General features: G+C 43.6%; 1 protein-coding gene across 1 annotated transcript in view; it reads left to right on the forward strand.

Moving 5' to 3' along the window:
• The window catches only part of BMPR2 (bone morphogenetic protein receptor type 2), a 284,724-nt gene that overhangs the window by 233,110 nt on the left and 27,120 nt on the right, over window positions 1–24,494 (forward strand). Inside the window, exons 8-9 of the mRNA XM_075317608.1 lie at window positions 1,651–1,811; window positions 8,183–8,330. Of these exons, the coding sequence (XP_075173723.1) occupies window positions 1,651–1,811; window positions 8,183–8,330 (309 nt within the window). The remainder of the gene's footprint in view (window positions 1–1,650; window positions 1,812–8,182; window positions 8,331–24,494) is intronic.

Here is a 24,494-nt window from a genome sequence, read left to right on the forward strand (position 1 = left end):
TAATTTCACACAAAACCCCCAAAATGGGCTGGTCAAATTTGTTGTCACCTTACTAAAATTGTGGGTAAACAACTTTGTTTCAAGCATGTGATGTTCATTCAAACTCACGTGTGATAAGTAACAAGTGTAGGCAATAGGAAAATCACACCTGAAACCAGATAAAAAGGGGAGAAGCTGACCCAATCTTTGCATTATGTGTCTGTGTGTACCACACTAAGGATGGAGAACAGAAAGAAAAGAGAAATGTCTGAGGACGTGAGAAAGAAAATTGTTCAAATATCTCAAGATTAGAAGTCCATCTCCAGAGATCTTTATGTTCATGTCCATGTCTATGGTGCACAACATAATGAATAAGTTTACAACCCATTGTACTATAGATAATCTCAATGGACCTGAATGGCAGAAAAAACTTGGTAAAAGGTTGCAATGCCGGATAGTCAGGATGGTGGATAGGCAACCTTAATCAACTTCCTAAGAAATTCAAGCTATTCTGCAGGCTCAGGGTGCATCAGTCGACATTTGAATGAAATGAAAAACCATGGCAGGAGACCCAGGAGGACCCCACTGCTGACACAGGAACATAAAAAGTCTAGACTGCAGTTTGCCCAAATGTATGCGAGTAAGCCAAAATCCTTCTGGGAAAATGTATTGTGGACAGATGAGACCAAGATAGAGGTTCTTGGTAAAGCACTTCCTTCTACAGTTTCCTGAAAACGGAATGAGACCTACAGAAAAAAGAACACAATACCTACAGTCAAATATGGTTGAGGTTAAAAGATGTTTTGGGGTTGTTTACTGCCTCTGGCACTGGGTGCCTTGATTGTGTGTAAGGCATTATGAAATCTGAAGATTACCAAAGGATTTGGAGTTGCAATGTAGTGCCCAGTGTTAGAAAGCTGGGTTTGTGTATTTGGTCATGGGTTTTCCAGTAAGACATAGACTCCAAACATACTTCAAGAAGCCCCCAGAAATGGATGGAAACAAAGTGCTGGGGAGTTCTGAAGTGGCAGCAATGACTGCAGATCTAAATACCATTGAACACCTGTGCAGACATCTTAAAATTGCTGCTGGTAGAAGGCGCCCTAACATATGAGAGACCTGGAGCTGTCTGTAAAAGAAGAGTCCAAAGTTCCACGTGAGAGGTATTAGAAGCTTGATGATGATTTTAGGAAGCAATTGATTGCAGTTATTTATTTCAAAGGGTGTGTAACCAAATATTAAGTTGAGGGTGCCAACAATTTTGTTTGCCACATTTTTGAAGTTTTGTGTGAAATTATGTTCAAATTGCTTTTTTTTCTCTTATTTTGTGTTGTTCCAATACACACTATGGAAATAAACATGTATAAAACAAAATATGTGTAATTGCAATAATTTTCTTGGAGAAATACTTTATTTTCTGGAACAATTTCAAGGGTGCCAACACTTTTGCCAATGGCTGTAGATCAGTTGACAGAAACTGTATATTTAGCTTTAACAGATGATGAATATTAGCGTGTAACTAGGACACTGTCCCGATGGCTTTTCCTATATCTTTTATGGCTTTATAAGACATTAAATACTGTAAATATTGGATTCTTTCAATGATTATGACATATGGAGACAAATAATCATCCGAGTTATGTAACGTGTCTGCAATCTCATTACAAACAGATCACTATAAACCCGCCATTTCCCACCGCGATCTGAACAGCCGTAATGTTCTTGTGAAGAGTGATGGGTCCTGTGTTATCAGCGACTTTGGCTTGTCCATGCGCCTGACAGGAAACAGGCTGGTGAGGCCGGGAGATGAAGATAACGCAGCCATTAGTGAGGTAGGACGAATCATTGCGGCACTGAGAGGGTTTGCTTTTAACAGTTTTCTTTTAGATAATCATCCGTTTGATTGTTGATCCAATTTGTTATTTTTCAAATGATTATAATCACACAAAAATGGAAACAAGAATTGTCGTTTAAGGGGTCACAGCGATCGCATCACAAGAGCAGAGAAGAGGGAGGGAGCACTTTCTCCCCATCTCCTCCGCTGTCTGTCTCTCCGTGCACCGCACTGCAGTAGCATACCATACGAGTGCAGTGCGATATTTCACACGCTCCCAAAGACTTGTATGGGGGTGCGTGAGCCGAGACTCACTGCAAAACGCAGAATGCTGCGATTGCACCGAGAGTACAATTCGTGTGGAGAAATAACAAGAAAGAGGAAACTACCTCATTGACTAATACTACTAGTGCAAGAGCAATCCCATGTTTTATCAGATCACACTCGCTCATGAAAATCGCATGTGGAAAAGAGCCCGTATTGATAGGCTAAAACTGAGTGGCCATTATTAAAGAGTAATCAATTTACACTTCTTTCGCTATGGCCTATGTGACAGTTGCTGGAAGTGTCAGGCCGCAGTCACATTGTTGCACGCTGTCAGTCTGCTGATCACTATAGAGGACACTACCCTATCTGTAATCAAAATTCATCATTCCTACGTAAAAATCATTGTCAACAGTGACAGAACTTAAAGGGAGCCTGTCAGGTGTAATATGCATCCAGAACCACAAACAGTTTTGGGTGCATATTGCTAATCCTGCCTAACTGTCCCTGTATACACTAGCATAAATAAAGAGACCTATAGAAAAAGTATTTCTAAAGATATTTTACCGTATGCTAATGAGCGCGGGGACTAGTCCCCTGGGCGTTAGTTCCCCTGGCTAGTCAACCCCATTAGCATGTTAGTACGCCCCTGTGGGCCTCTGTGGGTGTACTAACATGCTAATGAATACAAAGCGTCACAGGATGATCTCACTCCCCTCTCCGCCGCCATCGCATCCGACGCTGGATTTTGGCTCAGTGCGCATGACCCCGGAGTTTCGGTCATGCGCACTATGAAGCCGGGCGTACGCGTCCTGGCTTCAAACTGAAGTATTTCTTATAAGAAATACTTTTTCTAAAGATCTCTTTATCTATGCTACTAGACACAGGGACAGTTAGGCAGGGATTAGCGATATGCACCCAGAACTGCTTGTGGTACTGGGTGCATATTGGACCTGACAAGTTCCCTTTAAGTATTAAAAAGGCAGCATGTGAATAATGGTCGATCAGATAGAAATGTCCATCCGATACTTGTAAGGATCATTGCCTCAGAGCCAGGGGAAATTTAACAGGTGAGTAACGTTCATTTTATTAAGTAAAGAGTTGAAACAAAGGAGCGCTGTGAAGGATCTACGAGATGCCGGTAATGAAGGTGTTAGTAACTGCTCACCTGATGTGGTTGTGCAGCCCTTACACAACCACGGTGTAGGACGAGAGTATGAAGTTAATGCGCTCCCAGGACGTTAACCCGTGGTGTCCATCCAGAGGAACGGGATCCTTGGAAGCCGGTCATGTGACAGATCACTGGGGATGATGAACATCACTGATGCTGGTTGTGATTTACCTCCGTAACAAGCTGCTCTTGCCGTGAATCCCACAGCGGGGAATCATTACACAGTATAAAAAAACACGGTCTTAGGAGCACTAAGGAGGCCATGGTGATATGTTGGTTTTGTAGATTTATTAGTTTCTTACAACCACAACGTGTTTCGAGATACACAATATCTTCATCAGGTGTATATCAATATCCACCTGATGAAGATATTGTGTATATCGAAACGCGTTGTGGCTACAAAAAACTAATAAATCTACAAAACCAACATATCACCGTGGCCTCCTTAGCGCTCCTAAGACCGTGTTTTTTATACTGCGTTCATTTTATTATCTCATTACCAGTTTTTTTTGTTTTTTTTTTTTTAAATCATGGATAACCCCTCTACATAAGAGAAAAGAATATAGGTCCATTTTCATTAGGACTGGGATTTTATAAACCTCAGAAGCCCTCTGAGGACACGTATACATGACATGTTTTACACATTGGCGTAGCCACTGACTTTTGCCAAAGGAAGACACTTCAGGAAAACGGTGGTGGTAGTTTTCGTTATAGTTCGCTCACATCTGGAAGTTTTTCCTCTCCTGTTTTCAAGCTTGGGAAAAAATTGCAGCATGCTGAGTGTGGCCGCGTAAAACGGACAAAACTTGCCAGTGCAAGTCAATGGGTACAAGAAAAAAATCAGATGTCACAAGGACTGTCCGTGTGCTGTCCAACTTTTACGGATACATTCCCTTCTGTAGCACAGAACACTGTAAATGATTGTAGTAACACCGCTGAGAAAAAAAAATGCTTTGAATACGGATGGTAGGTGATAAAAGAAGATCAGAGACTCCTATAACACTTGCATGACATTAGGAATACCAAACTGATTACACTCATCGAAATTTTATGGATGGAAATCATACCGATTAAAAACAGGGAATCTGTCAGCAGGTTTTTGCTACCTATATCTGAGCAGCATGATGTAGATAAAGAGATTTTGAATCCACCAATGTATCACTTAGATTATTGGCTGCAGCCATTCTGACACAATCTGAATTTTAGCCATTTTAGTCATGTAGCAGAGTCCAGAGAGCTGCCCCTGCCCACACTAGCCTCTCTATAGAGATTGTACATTAAAAGTGAGGTGTCAATGACAGCAGGGGGCATGTCAGACTGCTGGGCAGGTGAGTTATTGGTCCTGTAATGATAAGTCCTTTTGCTTAAACAAACATAGCAAATAAACAAAATATGGGGCTATGACAAAACAGGCATGCCTGAATTCTCTGTGTTAACCCTTGCAGCATGCTGGCATCAGCTTACATAGCAAAAATTTGCTGACAATTTCCCTTTTAGTATCTTTTTTTCTTGTTTTGCAGTGGATTTTGTTCTTACATTATGTATTCAGTAGTGAGTGTCTTACACGTGGGAGCGCCCAGAAGAATGGTCAGGTCACATTTAAAAGCTTTGCTGTTTATGAAGCCTGAAGCGGTAAAAGAATCTCAAAAAGAATTAACATATGCACAGAAAGTTGTTTTCACATTGTAGCTTATATATTCTCTCTTTTTAACATTTTTTTTAAGATGTAGGTTGCATCCCAAGAAGTCTAGGAGACTCAATAGAAACTCACAACCATAGGCTTCCTATTGCATCCATACTATGTTCTTTGCACACCTTGAAGCAGTAACGTTGCTCTTCAGCTTCCCAATCTGTGCTCTTCTCAGAGGTCTTTTGAGCGTTCGGTGGGGTTCTCTTTACCTGGACCCCCTAGATCTGCAGGCAATTAAAAAGTCTAAAAGATATAAAATATAAGCCAAATGTTTAACTCTTTATTTACTCTACTCAGGTAAAAACTGTGATTGAGGAGTTTACATTTTTTTACCTTGATGAGATTTTTCTTAAAAGCAGTTAGAAGGACATTTCCTATAACTGCTTCTTTAAGAAAGATGGTTTTACTGGAGCTCATTCATCTGTTTATTTCTCGGTCCATATAAATTTATTTCCTTTCAAGCTCAGAATAAATCTTAAGCCCGCTTTACACGCTGCAATATATCTTACAATGTGTCGGCGGGGTCACGTCGTAAGTGACGCACATCCGGCATTTTAAGTACATTGCAGTGTGTGACAGGTACGTGCGATTGCGATTGAACGTTAAAACGTTCATCGCATACACATCGTACCTTTCTCTAGAATTGCACGTCAGGTTGTTCAATGTTCCCAAGGCAGCACACATCGCAGTGTGTGACACCCCGGGAACGATGAACAGATCTTACCTACGTCCTGCGGCTCCCGGCCCACAATGCGGAAGGAAGGAGGTGGGTGGGATGTTTACGTCCAGCTCAGCTCCGCCCCTCCGCTTCTATTGGCCGGCTGCCGCGTGACGTCGCTGTGACCCCGAACGTCCTTCCCACTCCAGGAAGTGGACGTTCGCCGCCCACATCGAGGTCGTATGGAAGGTAAGTACGTGTGACGGGGGTTAATCGTTTGTGCGGCACGTTCAACAAATTGAACGTGCCACACATACGATGGGGGCGTTGCAAATCGCATACGATATCGTTTGCGAAATTGCAACGTGTAAAGCAGGCTTAACTCTAAAAATGGTTTTATAAAACAAATATATCTTGGTTTTATGGGTTAAAGTGCTGTAGATAAAATGCAAATGATCACATAGTGCTCAGTTTGGACATTCTTCGTCATACCGAGATTAGAATATCATATCAGGACATGTTGTCCTTGGAGAAGTTGCTCTGCCCCATCTTTCAGAACACACAAGGTCACACAAAACACAGCCCAGACTCATATTGCAAATTAATACCCCGCTCCACCGCTGGGTGCCCTGATCTCAGGTATGCTGCCTATTCTGAGGCAGTTAGCTCAGGTTAGAAGACCGGGCCTGATCTTAGCATGGCCCGTGTTTCATGGATGTGTGAGACCAGCTTTATTCTCCGAGCTTCTGAAGTGAATTTTGGAGCAGATTCTGCCCTACAATCCACAAGAAAAACACTTTTTTAATAAGCTTCCTATTGATTTCAATGGGAAAGACTGCCTAAAGTTCAAATTGTGCTATTTTTCATATTTTTTTTCAAGTGGAAAAAGAAACATGCCAATTCTTTGAGACCTTTGTACTAGTGAAAGCACTCTAAATTTGACTACTGAGTCAGCTGAAGAAGAAATGTACTCAGACAGAAAAATCCATGAAAAAAACCTTTAAACATATCCTTAGAATCAGTGACGTACTGTGAATAACTGCAAATCATGTGGTCACTTTGGGAAAACAAGATTTGGGAACCCAGAGCCAAACGGCACCACCACCTGACGTTTCAATTTTAAAGGTATCAGCATCCAAATACAGTTTAATACAATGGTGGAATAGGAAGCAATAGGATCCATGCTCCTCAATTCTGCCTATGACATAACTAGACAGCACATGCTGCGCGGGCGCCTTAGTTTGCACATTACACAGACCAGAGCAGCACATCAGGGAACATGGTAAGGTAAGAATTTTTTGGGGGTCAGTTGGTATTTGTGGGGGATCCAACTGTGTATGGGAGGTGGGAGCTGTATAAGTTTCATAGTGCTTGTCGGGCACCATAATACTATATATTGGGGCTTTGCGAGTAATCATGCTGTATGATGGGGCTGTGGGCCATCATAGTATGGGTATTTACATTATATTGTGTTTGGGGAGCTGTGAGGGTATCACACTATGTAGGGGGCTGTGAGAGCCATCACACTGTGCGTAGGGGCTGTGAGGCCCACAATACTTTTTGCATGGGCAATATACTGTGTGTGTGGAGCTGTGGGGATATCATATTGTGTGGGGAGCTGCATGGCCATTATACTGTGTGCGGGGGCTATGGGGACCATCATACCGTGTGAGGGTGGCTGTGGGGGCCATCATTCTTTGTGGGGGGCATTATACAATGTGTATGGAGGGGCTGGGTTAACATCCTACTGTGGGGGATTACACTATGTGGGGGTTCACTGTTGTGGTATCAAATTCTGTTATGGATTACTATGAGGGCATCATATTCTGTTACCGCACATTTGGGGTCCTCAAAATGTGTATGGGGCACTGTGGGGCCATTATACTGTGAGGGGCATTCTAGGGGCATCAATGCATCAAACTGTGTTAGAGGGCACTGTGGTAAAATGATACTGTGTTTGGGGCATCTAACTTTTCTGGAGCACGGTGGGGTCATCTTAATGTTAACATGGAGGGATTGTGGGGGCATATTGTGTGGGGGAATTCACTGTGAGGATTCATACTGTGTGGACCATGAAGGGGTCTCATAGTGGGTGAGAACACTTAAGGGGCTTCAGTAGGGGCATAATTACTATGTTCATGCCACAGTACATGTCTGTCTCCCTGTCTTTAAAAGTTGGGAGGTATGACCTTCTGTGATTGCGCCTATGTGCCAAGACCCTGCCTATTCCAAGTATTAATTTTTGGGGGAAGATGTGGAGGGAACTGAAATAGGACTTTGCAATAGGTCCCTGGGATTTTATGTAAAGAGTAATATGCAGAGGTCTATAACCAGGAAGCTTCTCGTTGTTTTATGTTGTTCATAGTTCACTGAGCATGAATCTCAAGATTCCCTTTAGCAGAATTCAATTTTCAATACGGACAATAGGGCTGGTGCATCTTTCTTATCCAATAGTGTAAAAGAACAAACGTTGTGAGCATGGGTGAAGTCAGTATCTATTTCTAGTTTTCCACTAGACACTAAGTGACATAGTGCGGCTGGCAATTTTCACACTATCACAACAATGTATTTATTGTTTATCTGCAGGTTGGCACTATCCGTTACATGGCGCCCGAGGTCTTAGAAGGGGCAGTGAACCTGAGAGACTGTGAGTCTGCGTTGAAGCAAGTGGACATGTATGCTCTGGGTCTGATCTATTGGGAGATCTTCATGAGATGCACTGACCTCTTCCCAGGTGAGATATTCAGCGGAGATATTGGAAATCGATGCCTGCTTCATATATCTTGGCTGGTGTTATTTCGGGTATCAATTACTGCAATGCTTCTCACACTACTGTGATGATAAAAAGGTGCAAATGTAATGGCACAGTGCTGATGGATGGGTATAATCAGCTGCTTAAATCGAGAAAAGTCTGTATAGATATATGAAAAAAACAACTAACATGAATTGTCTGACCAACTGTATAGTTAACCCTTTAGTGACGGAGCTAATTTTCACCTTAATGACCAGACCAAATTTTGCAATTCTGACCAGTGTCACTTCATGAGGTTATAACTCTGGAACGCTTCAACGGATCCCGGTGATTCTGAGATTGTTTTTTCGTCACATATTGGACTTCATGTTAGTACCAAATTTAGGACAATATTTTTTGTGTTTATTTATGAAAAAAATTGAATATTGGCAAAAATTTTGAAAATTTAGCAATTTTCAACTTTTGAATTTTTATACCGTTAAACCAGAGATTTCTGTGACACAAAATAGTTAATAAATAACATTTCCCACATGTCTACTTTACATCAGCACAATTTTGGAAACAAAATTTTTTTTTGTTAGGAAGTTAGAGGGGTTCAAAGTTTATCAGCAATTTCTCATTTTTACATCAAAATTTACAAAACCAGTTTTTTAGGGACCACATCACATTTGAAGTGACTTCAATAGGCCTAGATGACAGAAAATACCCAAAAGTGACACCATTCTAAAAACTGCACCCCCCAAAGTACTCAAAACCACATTCAAGAAGTTTATTAACCCTTCAGGTGCTTCACATGAACAAGAGCAATGTGGAATGAAAAAAAGCAAAAATTAAATTTTACCTAAAAATGTTGCTCTAACCCAAATTTATTCACTTTTAGAAGAAATAACACAACAAAATGGACCTCAAAACTTGTTCCCCACTTTCTTATGAGCGCGCCGATACCCCACATGTGGTCAGAAACCTCTGTTTGGACAAATGGGAGGGCTCGGAACAGAAGGAGCAATATTTGAATTTTGGAAAGCAAATTTGGCTGAAATAGATTGCGGGCACCATGTTGCATTTACAGGTCCGCTAAGGTACCTAAACAGAAGAAATCCCTCACAAGTGACACCATTTTGGAAACTAGACCCCTCAAGGCTTCTATCTAGGGGTATAGTGAGCATTTTAGATCCACAGGTACTTCACAGATTTTGTTAATGTTACGTTGTCATATTGAAAATTTTAATAATTTTCTCAAAAATGTTGCTTTAGCATCAATTTTCTCACTTTTTCAAGAGGTAATTCCAAAAATTTGACCTCAAGGTTTGTTAACCACTTTTTTATGAGCGCGGTGATACCTCACATGTGGTCTGAAACCTTTGTTTGGACAAATGGGAGGGCTTGGAACGAAAGGAGCAATATTTGAATTTTAGAAAGGAAATTTGGCTGAAAAAGATTGCGGGCACCATGTCGCATTTGGAGGTCCCCTAAGGTACCTAAACAGCAGAAACCCCACACAAGTAACCCCATTTTGGAAACTAGGCCCCTCAAGGAATTTATCTAGATGTTTGGTGAGTACCCTGAACCCCCAGGTGCTTCACAGAATTTTATAACGTTGAGCCATGAAAAAAAAAAAATAAAATTTTACCACAAAATTGTTATTTCAACCAGGTAGCTTTTTTTTTTACAAGAGTAAAAGGAAAAAATTCAGCATAACATTTATTGTGCAATTTCTCCTGAGTTTGGCGATACCTTATATGTGGTGGAAATCAACTGTTTGGGCGCATGGCAGGGCTCGGAAGGGAAGGAGTGCCATTTGACTGCAAAATTGGCTGGAATCAATAGCGGACGCCAGGTTGCATTTGGAGAGCCCCTGAGGTGCCTAAACAGTGGCGGTCCCCCACAAGTGACTTCATTCTGGAAACAAGACACCTCAAGGCTTTTATCAAGGTGTATAGTGAGCAGTTTGAATCCACGAGTACTTCACAGAATTTGATAAGCTTAGGTTGCCATATTGAAAATTTTCATTTTTTTCACAAAACTGTTGCTTTAGCATCAAATTTCTCACTTTTTCAAGAGACAACAACAAACCGTGGACCCCACAGGTTGTTATCCAATGTCTTATGAGCACAGGGATACCCCACATGTGGCCAAAAACCTCTGTTTGGATAAATGGGAGGGCTTGGAATGGAGGGAGCACCATTTGAATTCTGGAAAAGTTGAAATAAATTGCGCGCACCATGTCACATTAGCAGGGCCCCTTGGGTACCTATACATCAGAAAACCCCCACAAGTGACCCCATTTTGGAAACTGGATTTTATTCAGGAGTATAGTAAGCATTTTGAATCCACAGGTACTTCACAAAAATGTTGCTGTAGCAACAAATGTCTCACTGTTAGGCTCTGTGGCCATGATCCAGCGACACGGCATCTAGTACACAGTGTCAGGCTCCTGCAGAGATGTGAGTGTTGTCCACGGGAGAACGCAGCTGCCCAAGCCCACGATTTGGGTTCAGGCCGCTGTGGAGCTCTATGCTACCTGCAGAGAACACTCATCTCCGCAGCATAAATTGACATGCTGAGGCTCGGGAAGCTGCGCCACAGGTCGGTTTATGCTGCGGAGAAAAGAAGCACATTGGGCATGGGATTTCTAAAAATCCTTCCACTGTGCTTCTACTGCACAACGCAGCGTCATGGACACAGGGAAAACACTCTGCGCCCAAAACGCTGCAAACCCTGATTGTGGGCACACAGCGTAAAATGCTACAATGGATGAATGGATAGATGTCAAACAAATATAACGTCCCATTCCCCTGCATATTCTAAGCTGGCGCCCTTTAGTGCCTTTCATGTGGCACTAAAGGGTGCCTAGCCTTGTATTTAGCCCCCCAAAAAATTAATAATTAAAATAAATGACGTGGGGTCCCCCCTATTTTTGATAGCCAGCTAGGGTAAAGCAGACAGCTGTAGCCTGCAAACCACAGCTGACAGCTTCACCTTGTCTGGTGATCAATTTGGAGGGCTCCCCAGGCGTTTTTTTAAAAAAAAAAAAAACGTGGGGTCCCCCCCAAATTAGATCACCAGCCAAGGTGAAGCGGACAGCTGGGGTCTGGTATTCTCAGGGTGGGAAGAGCCATGGTTATTGGACTCTTCCCAGCCTAAAAATAGCAGGCCGCAGCCGCCCCAGAAGTGGCGCATCCATTAGATGCGCCAATCCTGGCGCTTCGCCCCAGCTCATCCCGCGCCCTGGTGCGGTGGCAGACGGGGTAATATATGGGGTTGATACCAGCTGTAATGTCACCTGGCATCAAGCCCTGGGGTTAGTGATGTCACAGCATCTGAACAGATACCCGACATCACTAACCCAGTCAGTAATAGAAAAAAAAAAGACAAAAAAAAAATTTATTTGAAAAAACACTCCCCGAAACATTCCTCTTTTACCAATTTATTGAAAATAAAGAAATTTCGGTCGCTGTAATCCATTTTGGAGGTCCCTCGGCGACTCTGGACCTTCTAGAATATGGGGGGCACGTTCAGGGAACGTATCCCCCATTTTCTGGAAGAGCAAGCTCTCCATGAGCAGTGTAGGGGCAGTAATCTGAGAATACTGCACTCACTCTGCCCCGGTCCAACCTAGGGCAGAGTGACCTGCAGTAAGCTCATTCCAGAATATGAGGGGCACGCTCACAGAACGTACCCCCCATTTTCTGGAACAGCAGCCTCTCCATGTGAGGAGTGTGGCTGCAGATCACTGCACTCACCCTCCCCCGGTCCACAGTGGAGCCTGTGCATCAGCGACGTCAGCAGGATTCCTGCTTGCAGGGATCCAGCTGACAGCCGCTGTCTGCGCATGCGCCGCCAGCATTGAAGAAGGAGGCGGCGATCGCGGGCCCGGAGCGGCAGACCGGTAACGTATAACCGGGGGCTTGGGGGGGGGGGGGTGACGGGGGGTGACCTGGTGGGACCTGGGGACACCTTTCTGCCGCATGTGACGTGTCACATGCGGCAGAAAGAGCAGAATGAAGGCGGCCGCGCGCTGTGCGCCGCCATCTTCCACGCTCCGGAGGGGGGAGGGGGGGTGGTGGCTCTGGAGAACCGGAGGGGGCTCCGGTGACCAGAGGGCTCCGGTGGACCGGAGGAGGGGTCAGGGGGAGGACATTTCCCTCCGATCTGAAATGTTTGATCATTTCAGATCGGAGGGAAATGACTGCAGAGCCGGCGGCGGCTGCAGTTTTCTGTGCGCTTCGGCGCCATTTTGGATGTCCGGTGGGGGTAGGGGTGGGGGTGGGGGGACTCTCCGGTACCGGGGGCTTTGGGGGCACTAGGGGGTTAGATTTCTTTCTCATCTGACATGTTTGATCATGTCAGATGAAAAAGAAATCAGTTTTACCGGCCATTTCTTTTTTTTTCATGTGTTCGTCGGTATACGGTGTATACCGGCGATCACATGGTCGGGGTCCAAAAAAAACACCCCGATTCATAATCTGGGGGGTCTCAGCTACCCCCGGTAGCTGAAACCCCCGAGATTTTCGGTCGCTGGGGGGCGCTACAGGGTTTTTTCGGGCCGCCGCTTTAAAGCGGCGGAACAGAATAAGTACCCTGTTTTGCCGCCGCTTTAAGTCGTACGGCCGTCGTTATGAGGTTAAAATAGAAAATCGATGACAATATCAGAATATATCATTTCTGCCAGATCTTATTTGATTTTTAGAATGCTCATCTATTTTACTTTGTAGGATAAAGTTACTGCTGGAATTACACACAACTATAATAGGCCTGAAACTTCAGGATTCTCATTCATTTTGGTAGCATCAGCAAACCCTTCAGGTTTTGACAAATTTGCACTGAAAAACGCATAAAGAAACACATCAAATATGCAACATGTACACACAGCCTAAGTGACACATCCGCAGATTCCGTTCAGTGCTCCAACTTCTATGTCACAGTAAGCCAATAAAGCAATATTGTTGCAATACAGCAGAGCTGTGACAGCTGCAGCAAATGTGCTTGTGAGAAGACAAAGTTCAGTTCTACTGTCCTGTGTTAGTTGCATGTCTCACACTGGTAGCTCTCCCTTTTGTTAAAAATAAGCCTTGGAGGCAGGTCCTCATTCAGATCAGTGTCCGACCCATAGCCTGGAACAGCTCATTTACATGCAAGAAAAGATTTCTCTGGATTAAGACACCAGATAGCAGATATTAAGGTATCATTTTTTCAGATTACTATATCTACATGCTTAGGAGGGTGATCCTATTAATAGAGTTCCCTTGAAAGAGACTCTGTCACAGGTTTTTTAGTTATTGATATGGGCATACTGGTAGCATAGAGCTAAAATTGGCAATAACTGTATACCTCCTGTATGAGGGGTCATTTTGGAAAAATCCTGTTTTATATCTTCTATATTCCGGGCTATGGGGCGTGTACTACCTGGAAGATAATCCGGCCTCTGGTCTTCATTATTCAGGATTCCTCCTCCCCTTCCCTTTGATGTCAGGTGCGCAGTCGGAAATCCCACACCTGTGCATTCTGCCTGCCCTGTCTCCCCCCTCCCCCGTGCACTATGAAGTCACAGTGACTTCCTGGCGCCTGCGCACAGCAAAATTGAAGACTGCCAACAGAAGGCCACAGTCTTCAATTTTGATGTGCGCAGGCACCGGGGAGTCACTGTGACTTCACAGTGCAGAGGGGAGACGGCAGGCAGAATGCACAGGTGCAGGATATCCGCTCACACTCCTGACGTCATAGGCATACTAAAGAGGAGGGCAGGAGGAATCTAACGGATGATTACTGGACATGACAACATAGCCTTAAGTAGTTTTCTTGTAATTGGGCTCACCTGGCAAACTAATTATCACAGATGCTTGAGATTGATTTCAGTGATCCAAAGACCCCTGAGTCATAAGAGCATCCATAAGTTTATTGGAAAAACAAAAAATGAAATGCAATTTGTATAATAATTTGAAATGCAGTGTACAAACAGAATACAGGCTTCCTTCCAAAGAGGGCAGACTTGATTCTGTTACAAGATAAGTTAACAGATGAAAATTCAATTGTGCTGCTTGTGAATAGATCACTCCCATTTACAAAAGGAGCAATTCCAATCATAGAAATACATTAGGAAATTACTGTAAATTCAGGGAACATCCAGCATATGTTCATCAAAGATAACCAGTCACCTCTGACATCCGGGTGTCTGCATTTGTCTTTCTTCACTGTAAAACGGCCTTATCTAACTGCTTATGTTTCAGATCACAAGATGTAGATGTAATCTTCCTTGTTTCCCTGTCAGCTGCACTGAAGTTTCTGAAATACTTCTGTCATAGAGGTCAAGTAACTGTATATGCCTTGTACTAAAGGACAACAGCAGCCCATGAGCAGCAAATCTGCCCTGCAGTCATCATATTCCCCAGCCAGTGAGCATTTATCCTTGTTTTATCGGCAGCTGTCATATCTGCATAATAAGCTAAAATTTCCAAGTAGGCAAATCTCACTTTCAGGAGGTGGAGATAAATGACGACTTTGGCCCCAAACCAGGTTGTGTCGCCAAAGATCGCTACTATGTAATGCTGCAAAGTCCTGCAACAAGCAACTCGCAAAAAGTCGGAGCCAGTTGTATTTTCATGTGACTTATGCTTCAAAGTAAGCAGCGCCATTCAGTAAACTTTGGGTGTGTGACCTGTAGTGCACAACAGCAATTCTTAGAAACGTTGCGCAACCAAAAACATTTGTGCAACTATTTTAGCGCTAGTCACATGCAAGTTGCAGTCGCATATGATTTGCATTGAAGTCTATTGCAACTAAATTGCACACGACTTTTGACCAGAGATTGAGAATTGAACACATTTGGAAACATTTGCGACTCCGTTGCAGTCACAGTAAGTCGCAGGTCGCAATGCAACACCATAGGACATCATTAAGTGCGATGACGCAGTTCAAGAATATTATCTCCTTGTTGTGCAAGAAATTTCTCTTTATAGAAATCTGACATATGGCTGCAGCATTATTGATATTTGCAGAACATACTCACTGCTCCCTGCTGTATTCACAGTGAGTCAAAAGGTCTACAATGAGAGATCACAGTGAAGATGCAAACTAATAAAGAGACTCTGAAGGTTTGTTCATTGCGCAGCAGTGGAGCAGGAAGAACAGCAGGCTGCAACTAAACAGTCATAGCAGGTTAAAGGGGCTGTCTAGGCTTGGAGTTCAAGTCTGCAGTTACTTGAATCCTCACAGCGAACAAAGTGCGCGCTATCAGGGTTCTCTGGTGTCAGTGACAAGAGCCAGCAAGCATGTTACCACAAATATGTGATTTGCACTCATGCAGACACATGCAGACTGGGCATGTGTGGTCTCGCTCAATACAAATGTATAGAGAAGACTGGACACATCTAGTTGGAATGTGGCCTGAAGTATGCAAATCGTATTCTGGCGGTAACATGACTGCCCACTCCTGACACCGAAGAATCCAGAAAGCGCACACTGTGTGTTCCGTAAGGACAATCACATACAGTGACTGCAGACTTGAGATCCAAGTGTGGACAACCCTTTGAATGGATTACATGGTAGATTAATTTGCTAGTAAACTGCTATAATCTTCATCTTGCATGTAAATAGACCATGGCAGGTTTCACATGGGTGCAAAATGGCCATTTGTCTGCACCTGCACTGTAGTTTCGCGCCCTAAAGTGGTTGACATACGTTCTTGTATAGCTAAAATTGCAAAGTGCTTCTAAAAAAAACTAAAAAAACAAGCAACTTTGCAATTTACTACTTATTAAAAATCCTCTCCATTCTCAAGTATATGATTAATTTTATATGTACAGCTTATGGCGTAAGTTACTGGCCATCTTGCGGGCTCTGTGGCTAGTTAGCTAGTTGAGTAATGCATGCCGATAGCGGGCTTTTTATTTTCGAGCCAGCTCATGCCCCCCTGAAGCTGGCCAGATTGCAGGGTCTGATCAGCCTCAATCCCCTTGTGCTTCTCCCATTCTCCAGAGGCCAATCTGTCTCTTCTATCAGCCTGAGAAGGCGACCATACGACTATATGACAATGCTACTGGTCTGAGCTGTCCATCTTCAGAAGCTCATTGCCCTGACAAAGCAAGAAGTTAAGGAGTGGTAGACTCCTGAAGAAAAGAAGTTGAGACAACTACTTTACACCTGAACGGTTTTACTGAATGGAAACAAGGTCACCACTGGAGATGGGTGAATAGTGAAATATTTGGGTTTAGATTATACTCTCCGAATACTATTCCAGTATCCATGACAAATAATGAATGTATGCAAATGAAAGGGGAATTGGAGCATTTTTCTAGGAAATCTTCAAGAAAAATGTTCACGTTCCCCTTTGATTTGCATTAGATTTGTGTCACAATGACTATGCGAATGGCAGGAAACTAGGGCTCCCAAGACAACCCTCAGGCTAGGGGTCCCTATACTATCCCTAGTCTCAGGGATACCCATAAAGGTGGGGATATCTGAGTCTCTTTCCTGGCCCAGATCCTGAGCAGCCCTGATCTGATACCTCCTCCCTGGGGGGGCTGGGACAGTAGTAAGATTAAACCCACAAAAAATAGACAGACAGGGGAAACCAAAACTCTGTCACACAGCACGCACAAACAGAGGTATCAGACAATAAAAGATAAGGAGGAAAATAAGAGCAAGGATGAAACAACGAGATGACTGTTACACTCTGCAATCACTCCAGGCAAAAAGCAACACTTTCCAGATAGTCTGGGACACCAAAACACACAGACCAACACAGTATAACCTATAGCTGGCATGGGTAGAAGATTTCATCCAGCTTAAGTATGAGAGGAGCAGATGTGATTGACTTCCTCACAACATGGGATCAAAGGAGCCTAACAAGCAGGCTATCACAGAGGTTAACTCTTTCTAACCTGTCTATGACTGAGCACACAGCAGGTCGATGCCCATGCCTGCCTGTGTTAATCAGAAACATCAGAGAAACCATCAGCAGAGTGTCATAATCTACAGTGTGAACAGAGCCTAACACCGCCATGACAGTCGTCGAAGTTCATACAAAACTCTGTGTGACAATTTGTTATTTGTGACGAACATGAATATTTGACTATTCGCCCATCTCTAATCACCACAGATTAGTATGGCAATCTAGGTTTGGCCCAGATGCATAATGTAGATGCACTAAGGTGGGGTTCAGACCGTCATATTGAAATACGGTACATACATTTGACTAGCTTTGTACGTGGCTCAGTGTGCTCGTCCACTTTGTTGATTTGTGCTGGATATGCCTTTCCATGTATACATTATTCTGGTCTATAAAATATAGTGTATACCGATTCCAAGTACTTAAAGTAGATATTTTCTCAAACCTTAGTCTTCACTACTTTTTCATAAAAATATATAATTTTATTGATATCAAATTCACATACATAAGCAAACAATTGAGTTTAAAATTAGGAAGGAGAGATGATTATCCCTATCCTTTTCCCTTCCTACACTACGGGGGTCGGCTTCCTAAATGTAATGACGCCCCCGTTCTACAACCGCTCAAACCCTAAATGATACCCTCCCTAATTTAGCATGGTGCATTCCCTCTCGTAGATAGAATACCCCAAAGCGGTAACACCATAGTGAGGAAGAAGTGCACAGTCCACGGTGACTAATTTGTCTGTATCATCACCAAGACATATAGGGGTTCATGCTGGGATTTTTTTTTCCCCCATGCATGCCAACGGTCCATGTGGAAAATCAGCCATATGCCATGACTATAATGCGTCTGTGTAATCTCCATTTACCCATTTACAGTCTATGGCACTCATGGACTGCACACAGACCCTACTGTTTCATGTATACAGGCTCTGTGCAGACCAATTTGTTGCCATGGTTACAGAGAATTATACAGCATAAACTGATCCTGTAGTCATATTTGCTTCACGATTTAATACAGAGGCACGTTGTGTTTTTTATATGTTGGGTTACTACTCGCATTTCTTCTATGGGAGAATAAACCAGCAATATGGTACCTCACAAAGTAGTAGTGCCTATTATTCTGCTGATGTCATTCCCTTTTTTATTACCGTATTATCTTCTACATTCTTTATCCTTAAGCCAATTGCATCTACCACATTACAATACCATAGAGCCGTCATTTGTATTACTAAACATTTACATGAGGGATCTGCCCATTATGCCATGTGCGGATACAGAATGGACAAGCGCTGGTGTTATACTGCCATCTATTGCTGAAAAGCAGTAGTACAGCTGTGTTAATGCATCTGATTTTCTATAGTCTTCAATATTGAAATTGTAACACCAAGAAGGGAAATTGTGGAATTATAGAAATCACAGGATGAATAGATGTGTTAATGATGTGGAAATGAAAAAATGTAATCAAAGTTTTCAGAACCTCTCGATTTGTTCATTATTGAGTGTGATAGATAGGAAGAATTGGGGTGCACACAAGTAGATTTTTTTGGAGTTGCTGGTAGCATGGGGTTTGGAATCTGTAATAAGCAAAGAGAAATGATACAAATCGATTAGCTGTACAGGCATGTGGTAGACATGTGGTCAAACACTAAAGGTGCAAAAACATAAGCCACAAATATCAAAATTAGATCAATGTTTCGACCTTTCCCAGGTCTTTATCATTAAGTCACTGGGTCCAGTGTGGAGGAAGTGTGGTCCTGTGCCTAAGGCTATGTTCGCACGTTGCGTTTTTTACCGCGTTTCTGCAGCGTTTTTGGCAGCAGCGTTTTTGGGCAAAAACGCATGCGTTTTTGATTTCCAGCAAAGTCTATGGGAAAAGCAGAAATCCTGTCTGCACTTTTCTTTTTTTTCTGCAGCGTTTAATTTGCATATTTGTGGTCAAAAACCATGCTGAAAAAGATGCAGCATGTCAGTTGTTTTTGCCATTTCTGCAGCGTTTCCTTAACATTGGAGTCAATGAGAAATGGCAAAAAGCAACCAAAATCACAAGTCCTACGTTTTTCATGCTTTTTACCTGCTTTTCAACTGCGTTTTTGGCTCCAAAAATGCATGCTTTTCTGGACAAAAATTAATGGGTTCTAATGTTCCTTTACACACACACAATAACCGAAAATTTAAATGTAAAAAAATAATAAACTTTAGCTATTTTTCTGTTAAAATGTGCATAACCACTATTATTACATTAAAAATGATAATTTCCCATATAATTTTATTAAAAGTTAATTTCATACTTTTTTTCTCTTTTTTCATTCTTTTTGACTAATTCAACTTTATTTCTCAGTGTCTTGATCTCAAAAACGCATCTGCAGAAACGCAGGTGAAAACGCAGGTAAAAAGCGCTAAAAACGCACTAAAAATGCGGTAAAAACGCATGCGTTTTTAGCGCTAAAAAATTGTCAAAAGCCATTTGGTCAAAAACCAAGGGAAGGAAAACGTGCAGAATAAACTGCAGGTACACCGACGCAACGTGCGGACATAGCCTAATACATGTGTTCCCGCTGTTAGTATTGCGTATGAGAGCTATACACAGTAATACTCCCAGTTACATGACTTCGATGCTATCACTAAGGTTATTAAATTTTTGTATGAGAAATGTTCTGCCACACATAATGCACTTGAGTACGTAAATCATCAAGATCCTCTGCTGGCAGCTACCTGTGCAATTGTCAACCAATGACAGCTAAGATAAGCTCAAAAGGGAGACAAGTCTGTAGACCCTGCATGCCAAGGTAGCATGTTTAGGCACATAGGCTGCTCACAGTAACAAAATCAACATGCGGCCTAGCATTGTCATGTTGAAAAACAGCTCCTGTAATGCTTTGGGGAGATGGATGTGTAGCAGCCACGGAGCAAGGGGTTAACTTTACTTGTCGCTGGGCTGGTGACGTCGGGTCTGGGAATGTCACGAGTGGCCCTGCCCGGCTTCGTGGCCCTGAGGGTAAAATAAAAGGGAGGATGAATGGAGGATGGTTGTTTGTCTCGTGATGCCACCTGTGGTACGTGGACAGGGATTAGCTGTTGCTGCGGGTGATGTCCTCCGAGGCTGATAGTGTTGCAACAAGGGTGGTTCTGCTCCCCACAAGTGGAGCGGGCCCCAGAGAGGATGATGAGAGTTGTAGTGATCGTTGGCGCCGAAGCGCGGGGCCACGGTAATAAGAGGCAGAGTCAGCTGCTGCGGTTCTAGGTCTTTTTACTCACAGTTCCAATGCAGCCTCAGAGTACCGATCTCTGCCGTGATGGGCCCCAGCCGATCCCGGATAAATCGGAGGTCACCACCGATGTTCCCACTGTGTGTCCTTTCTGGTCGGGGTCCCTCCAATCCCGTGGACGGAATGTGGAACGGGCTTCGGGTGTTTCCTGCACTTGCCACATGTGCCGCCCCAGCAACGGATCAAACTGCTTGGATCAGTGGGCAATGTCCATTCGTGGCTCGAGGTTCTCTGGACCTGGGGGCTTGGGGCCACACTCTAATGTAAAAGGGGATATTTACAGGAAGCTGATAGTTTGTGACGCCACCCGTGGTGTGCGGGAATTGTTTTTTATTTTAATCAGATAAATTTTTATTTTTCACCAAGTATACAAAACATGTGTTTATATTTTCAGCAATAACAAGCAGAACTTGTCGCGGTAATTGGGAGTACTGCTGATGCCAATGTTAGGAGTAACCGGGGTGATGGAATGGGGCAGCCAGGTGTCGTTACCCTCTACGGGTAGGGGTATGCCCCGGGGCTCTGGAAGATGATACTGGGTGCCGTGACAGGGGAATCATTTGTGTACTCACCCAATAAGCAGACACTGACAACCGGGTAAACCAAGTCTCTAGGTGCCATTGCCTCTCAAGGGGAGCTCGTCCGGGTCCCGTACCCTGCAGTGCTGCCTGGTGATCCGTGACCTGCCTCCTGGCACAAAGTTAGATTCACTGCAGTGGCCCGGTAGTCTGGAACTTGCCAGGCCCTGCTCCCCACTGTGGCTAAGTGTGGGAGCCTGCTCTCAGGGCTCACGCATGGGATTTCAGTGGGCTGCATATGTGGAAGGCCCTATCCCCCTCGTTGCACTAGTGCCCCGATTCTGGAGCTGGTGGAAACAGTCCATAAAGGCTCCGCTCTCCGCAGGTTAATTGCCAGGTTGCCTGAAGCTTCTCCCCGACCTAGGGTCCGTGTACCCCGCCGTACCTTCGGTCCCGGACCGGTGATAGGACCAGGCTGCCGACCGTTCACTCAACAGGTCCAGGCACCTTGCCTCAATCCCCTGCGACTGGGTGTCCAACTCCTCTAGGTCCAGATCACTGCCTGCAACCTAGACAGCTATTCGGGGGAGCCACCGCTCCCTGCTTCCTCCACTTCACTCCTCTCCACTCCACTTCACTTTCTTCACTGACACTCTCCTCACCCTCCCTTTCTGACCCCTAGGTGGGCGACCTTATTCCGTTTAAACCGCCCACTGGTGTGTCTGGTGGGTGTGGTGCAGGGTGTGCCTAGGATTTGATCTGCTGTTGGAGGAAGCACTGTAAGATGGGGACCCAGAACCAAGATTTGAATACTGCACTAAGGAAAAGAGCGTGCAGTACCCTGTGACAGCCTGATAGTCCAGGGGCGTCACACCACAGACCCTAAAATCCCCGGTAGCTGTAGAGAACTCGGGCTGAGCAGCCTGCTCCAAGCCACGGGTCTTTTAGTGCTCCCAGAAGTGTAAAGGTAGAGAGAATATGTCTGGACCAAAGTCCCGACTGTGCTCCTCACCCCAAGCTGTGCCCGGGGCTAACTAACTATCTGTGAAGATGCTCCTTCCTTTTCTCCAAGTGGTGTCCACCCCCCAGGTGGTTGTCCTAGTGACCAGGAAAGTCCCATATCTCGTGATGGCCACCACCCTATCTATCCCAGGCCCGGTGGGAAAGTACCTAACTGTGTGTGGTTGTGAATGTGAGAAACACCAGCAATTAACCTCTTCCTTACCCAGGATGAGCACTGCACCTTAACTGAGGTGCAGTACCCTGTGGCGACTGAAGCCTCAGGGTTGCCACAGATGCACCACTGGTTCCACCACCAAATCAATATAAGGCTGAGCTGTTAGTGTACCTGGAATGAAAACTAGATGGGCCTGGGTAGTGTGCATTATGCCACCCTACACCATAATTCTGGGAGTAGGACTGGTGTGACCTTCCTTTCCCGGTGTTTCCCACATGGTCTCCAGACCAATCTCCAGTTATCATTGCATCCAAGACAAATATGGGACTCATTACTGAATAGGATAGCCCAATATATGATACTGTATGTGAAAAAATCCAGAAACCCATCTTTGCAGTTTCCTAAATTATACAAATAATTTTATAAATTATTATATAAAGTTATCCAAAGTATTGAGAAATACATTCCTCTTAATAAATTTGGTACATTTTGCAATAGAGGGAAGTGAACAATCACATTCCCCTTTGACTGTACATGTATATACAGTATCATGCTGTGCCTTGACTATGAGACCATATTGAAGTTTTTTATGCAGCTTTTGAAATCAAGGGGTATGTGCACCCAACATGTTTTTCCCGTGACAGAGCTGTCGAGAGTTTCTAGGAAAATCGACTTCAGGATAGTGCTGTGGTTTTTTTTCTGGCAATTTTTGGCTTAGTTTTTCAGTGGTTTTGCTGCTGGCGTCTTTTTTCTATAATTTATAGCATAGTGAACGGCTTCCTAGCGGGAGCCACCCAAGGAGGCAATGCAAAACTTCTTTTAACTACTTCAAGATTTTCAAACCATGAAGCAGTTCAATGAAGTAAGAAAAGACTGAAAAAGTGCACAGCAATGGGTTTTTTGGATTGCTGTGTGCTATGTTCATTTTTTGAGGCACTTTTTCAGGCGGGTTCGGCATAAGCTGCCTAAAAAAGACGCCCGGTACATTCCGTATACTAAAAACAAGGAGTGGTACATAAATGGGAGAAACTTGTAAAGAAAATACTGAGACGTTTCCATCTCTTAAATCTATTTCAAAGCGATCAATTGCAAAAAAAAAAAGCACACGTGAATAATGCCGTAGGCTTTTCTGTGTCCATTTTTTGTGGCCATCCATTTTTTCACACGAGAATAACAGTAAGTCAGATTTGGTAAGGCAATGTTCACACATTGCAGCCAGAGTATATTTTGTTGCTGTGGTCAGGGCAAAAAGCTGCATCGCAGCCACAGTTCTGAATTGAGCCTTAGGCCCCCTTCACACGTACGTATAAAACATATACGTGAAAAACTGGTACCGGCGTCATCAGTGTTTTCCATCAGTGTGCCGTAAATGTGTCATCCGTGTGTCATCTGTGTTTTTCCTGTTTGGCTAAAGAACTGAAAATATTATAAAGCTTCTCCTATAATTCCAATGTTAAACATATACAAGACATGGATGGCACGCAGATGGCACATGGATGCCATGTGTGTGTGCTGTACGTGTTTTTCACGGACCCATAGACTTGTATGGGCCCTTGTCATCCGTACTGCCGGAAAAAAAACAAAAATGTATTCTTTTGGTTCACAGTCTATGTGAAAACACAGACATGTGAAGGTCACCATAGGTTATAATGGATAAGTGCTGTATCCATGAAAAAAATGGATACAAAAAGTACTGGAAAAATGGACATGTGAAGGGATCCTAAAGCATTCGCAACTGAAAAACCTCTATAGGTATCAGGGTCTGTCATTACTTCTATTAGATGATAGGTGCAGATCAAAGAAAAGGTTAAATGCCACTCTGCGGATGAAGATAATCCAAGACCAAATGGATAGGAATTGTGATCTTTATTCATCTATGCGTTTCAGACATTATTTTTCTTCTTCAGGACCAAAAATCACATTGAGCCCAATGTGATTTTTGGTCCTGAAGAAGGAGAATAATCTCTGAAACTCATAGACGAATAAAGATCACAATTGCTATCCATATGGTCTTGGATTTTTTTCAACCGCAGAGTGGCGTTTAACCTTTTCTTTGATCTGCACCTATCATCTTCCCCCGGGTAACTGCAGCAGAACATGTTTTAACAGTGATTGTGACTTACACAACTACTACTGGTGAGCCTTCCTGATCCCTTCATATCCACTACTCTACTCGAGCAAGATCCTATCTGTACTTTTTGTTTCCCTCAATTTGTTTTTATCACTTCTGTTAGTACATCCACCAGTTTTAGCCTGGTGTCAGCTGCCAGTCATGTGCTCTGAACTTGGTTTC

This window comes from Anomaloglossus baeobatrachus, chromosome 7 (genome assembly GCF_048569485.1).
Source record: "Anomaloglossus baeobatrachus isolate aAnoBae1 chromosome 7, aAnoBae1.hap1, whole genome shotgun sequence".
NCBI classification, from domain to species: domain Eukaryota; kingdom Metazoa; phylum Chordata; class Amphibia; order Anura; family Aromobatidae; genus Anomaloglossus; species Anomaloglossus baeobatrachus.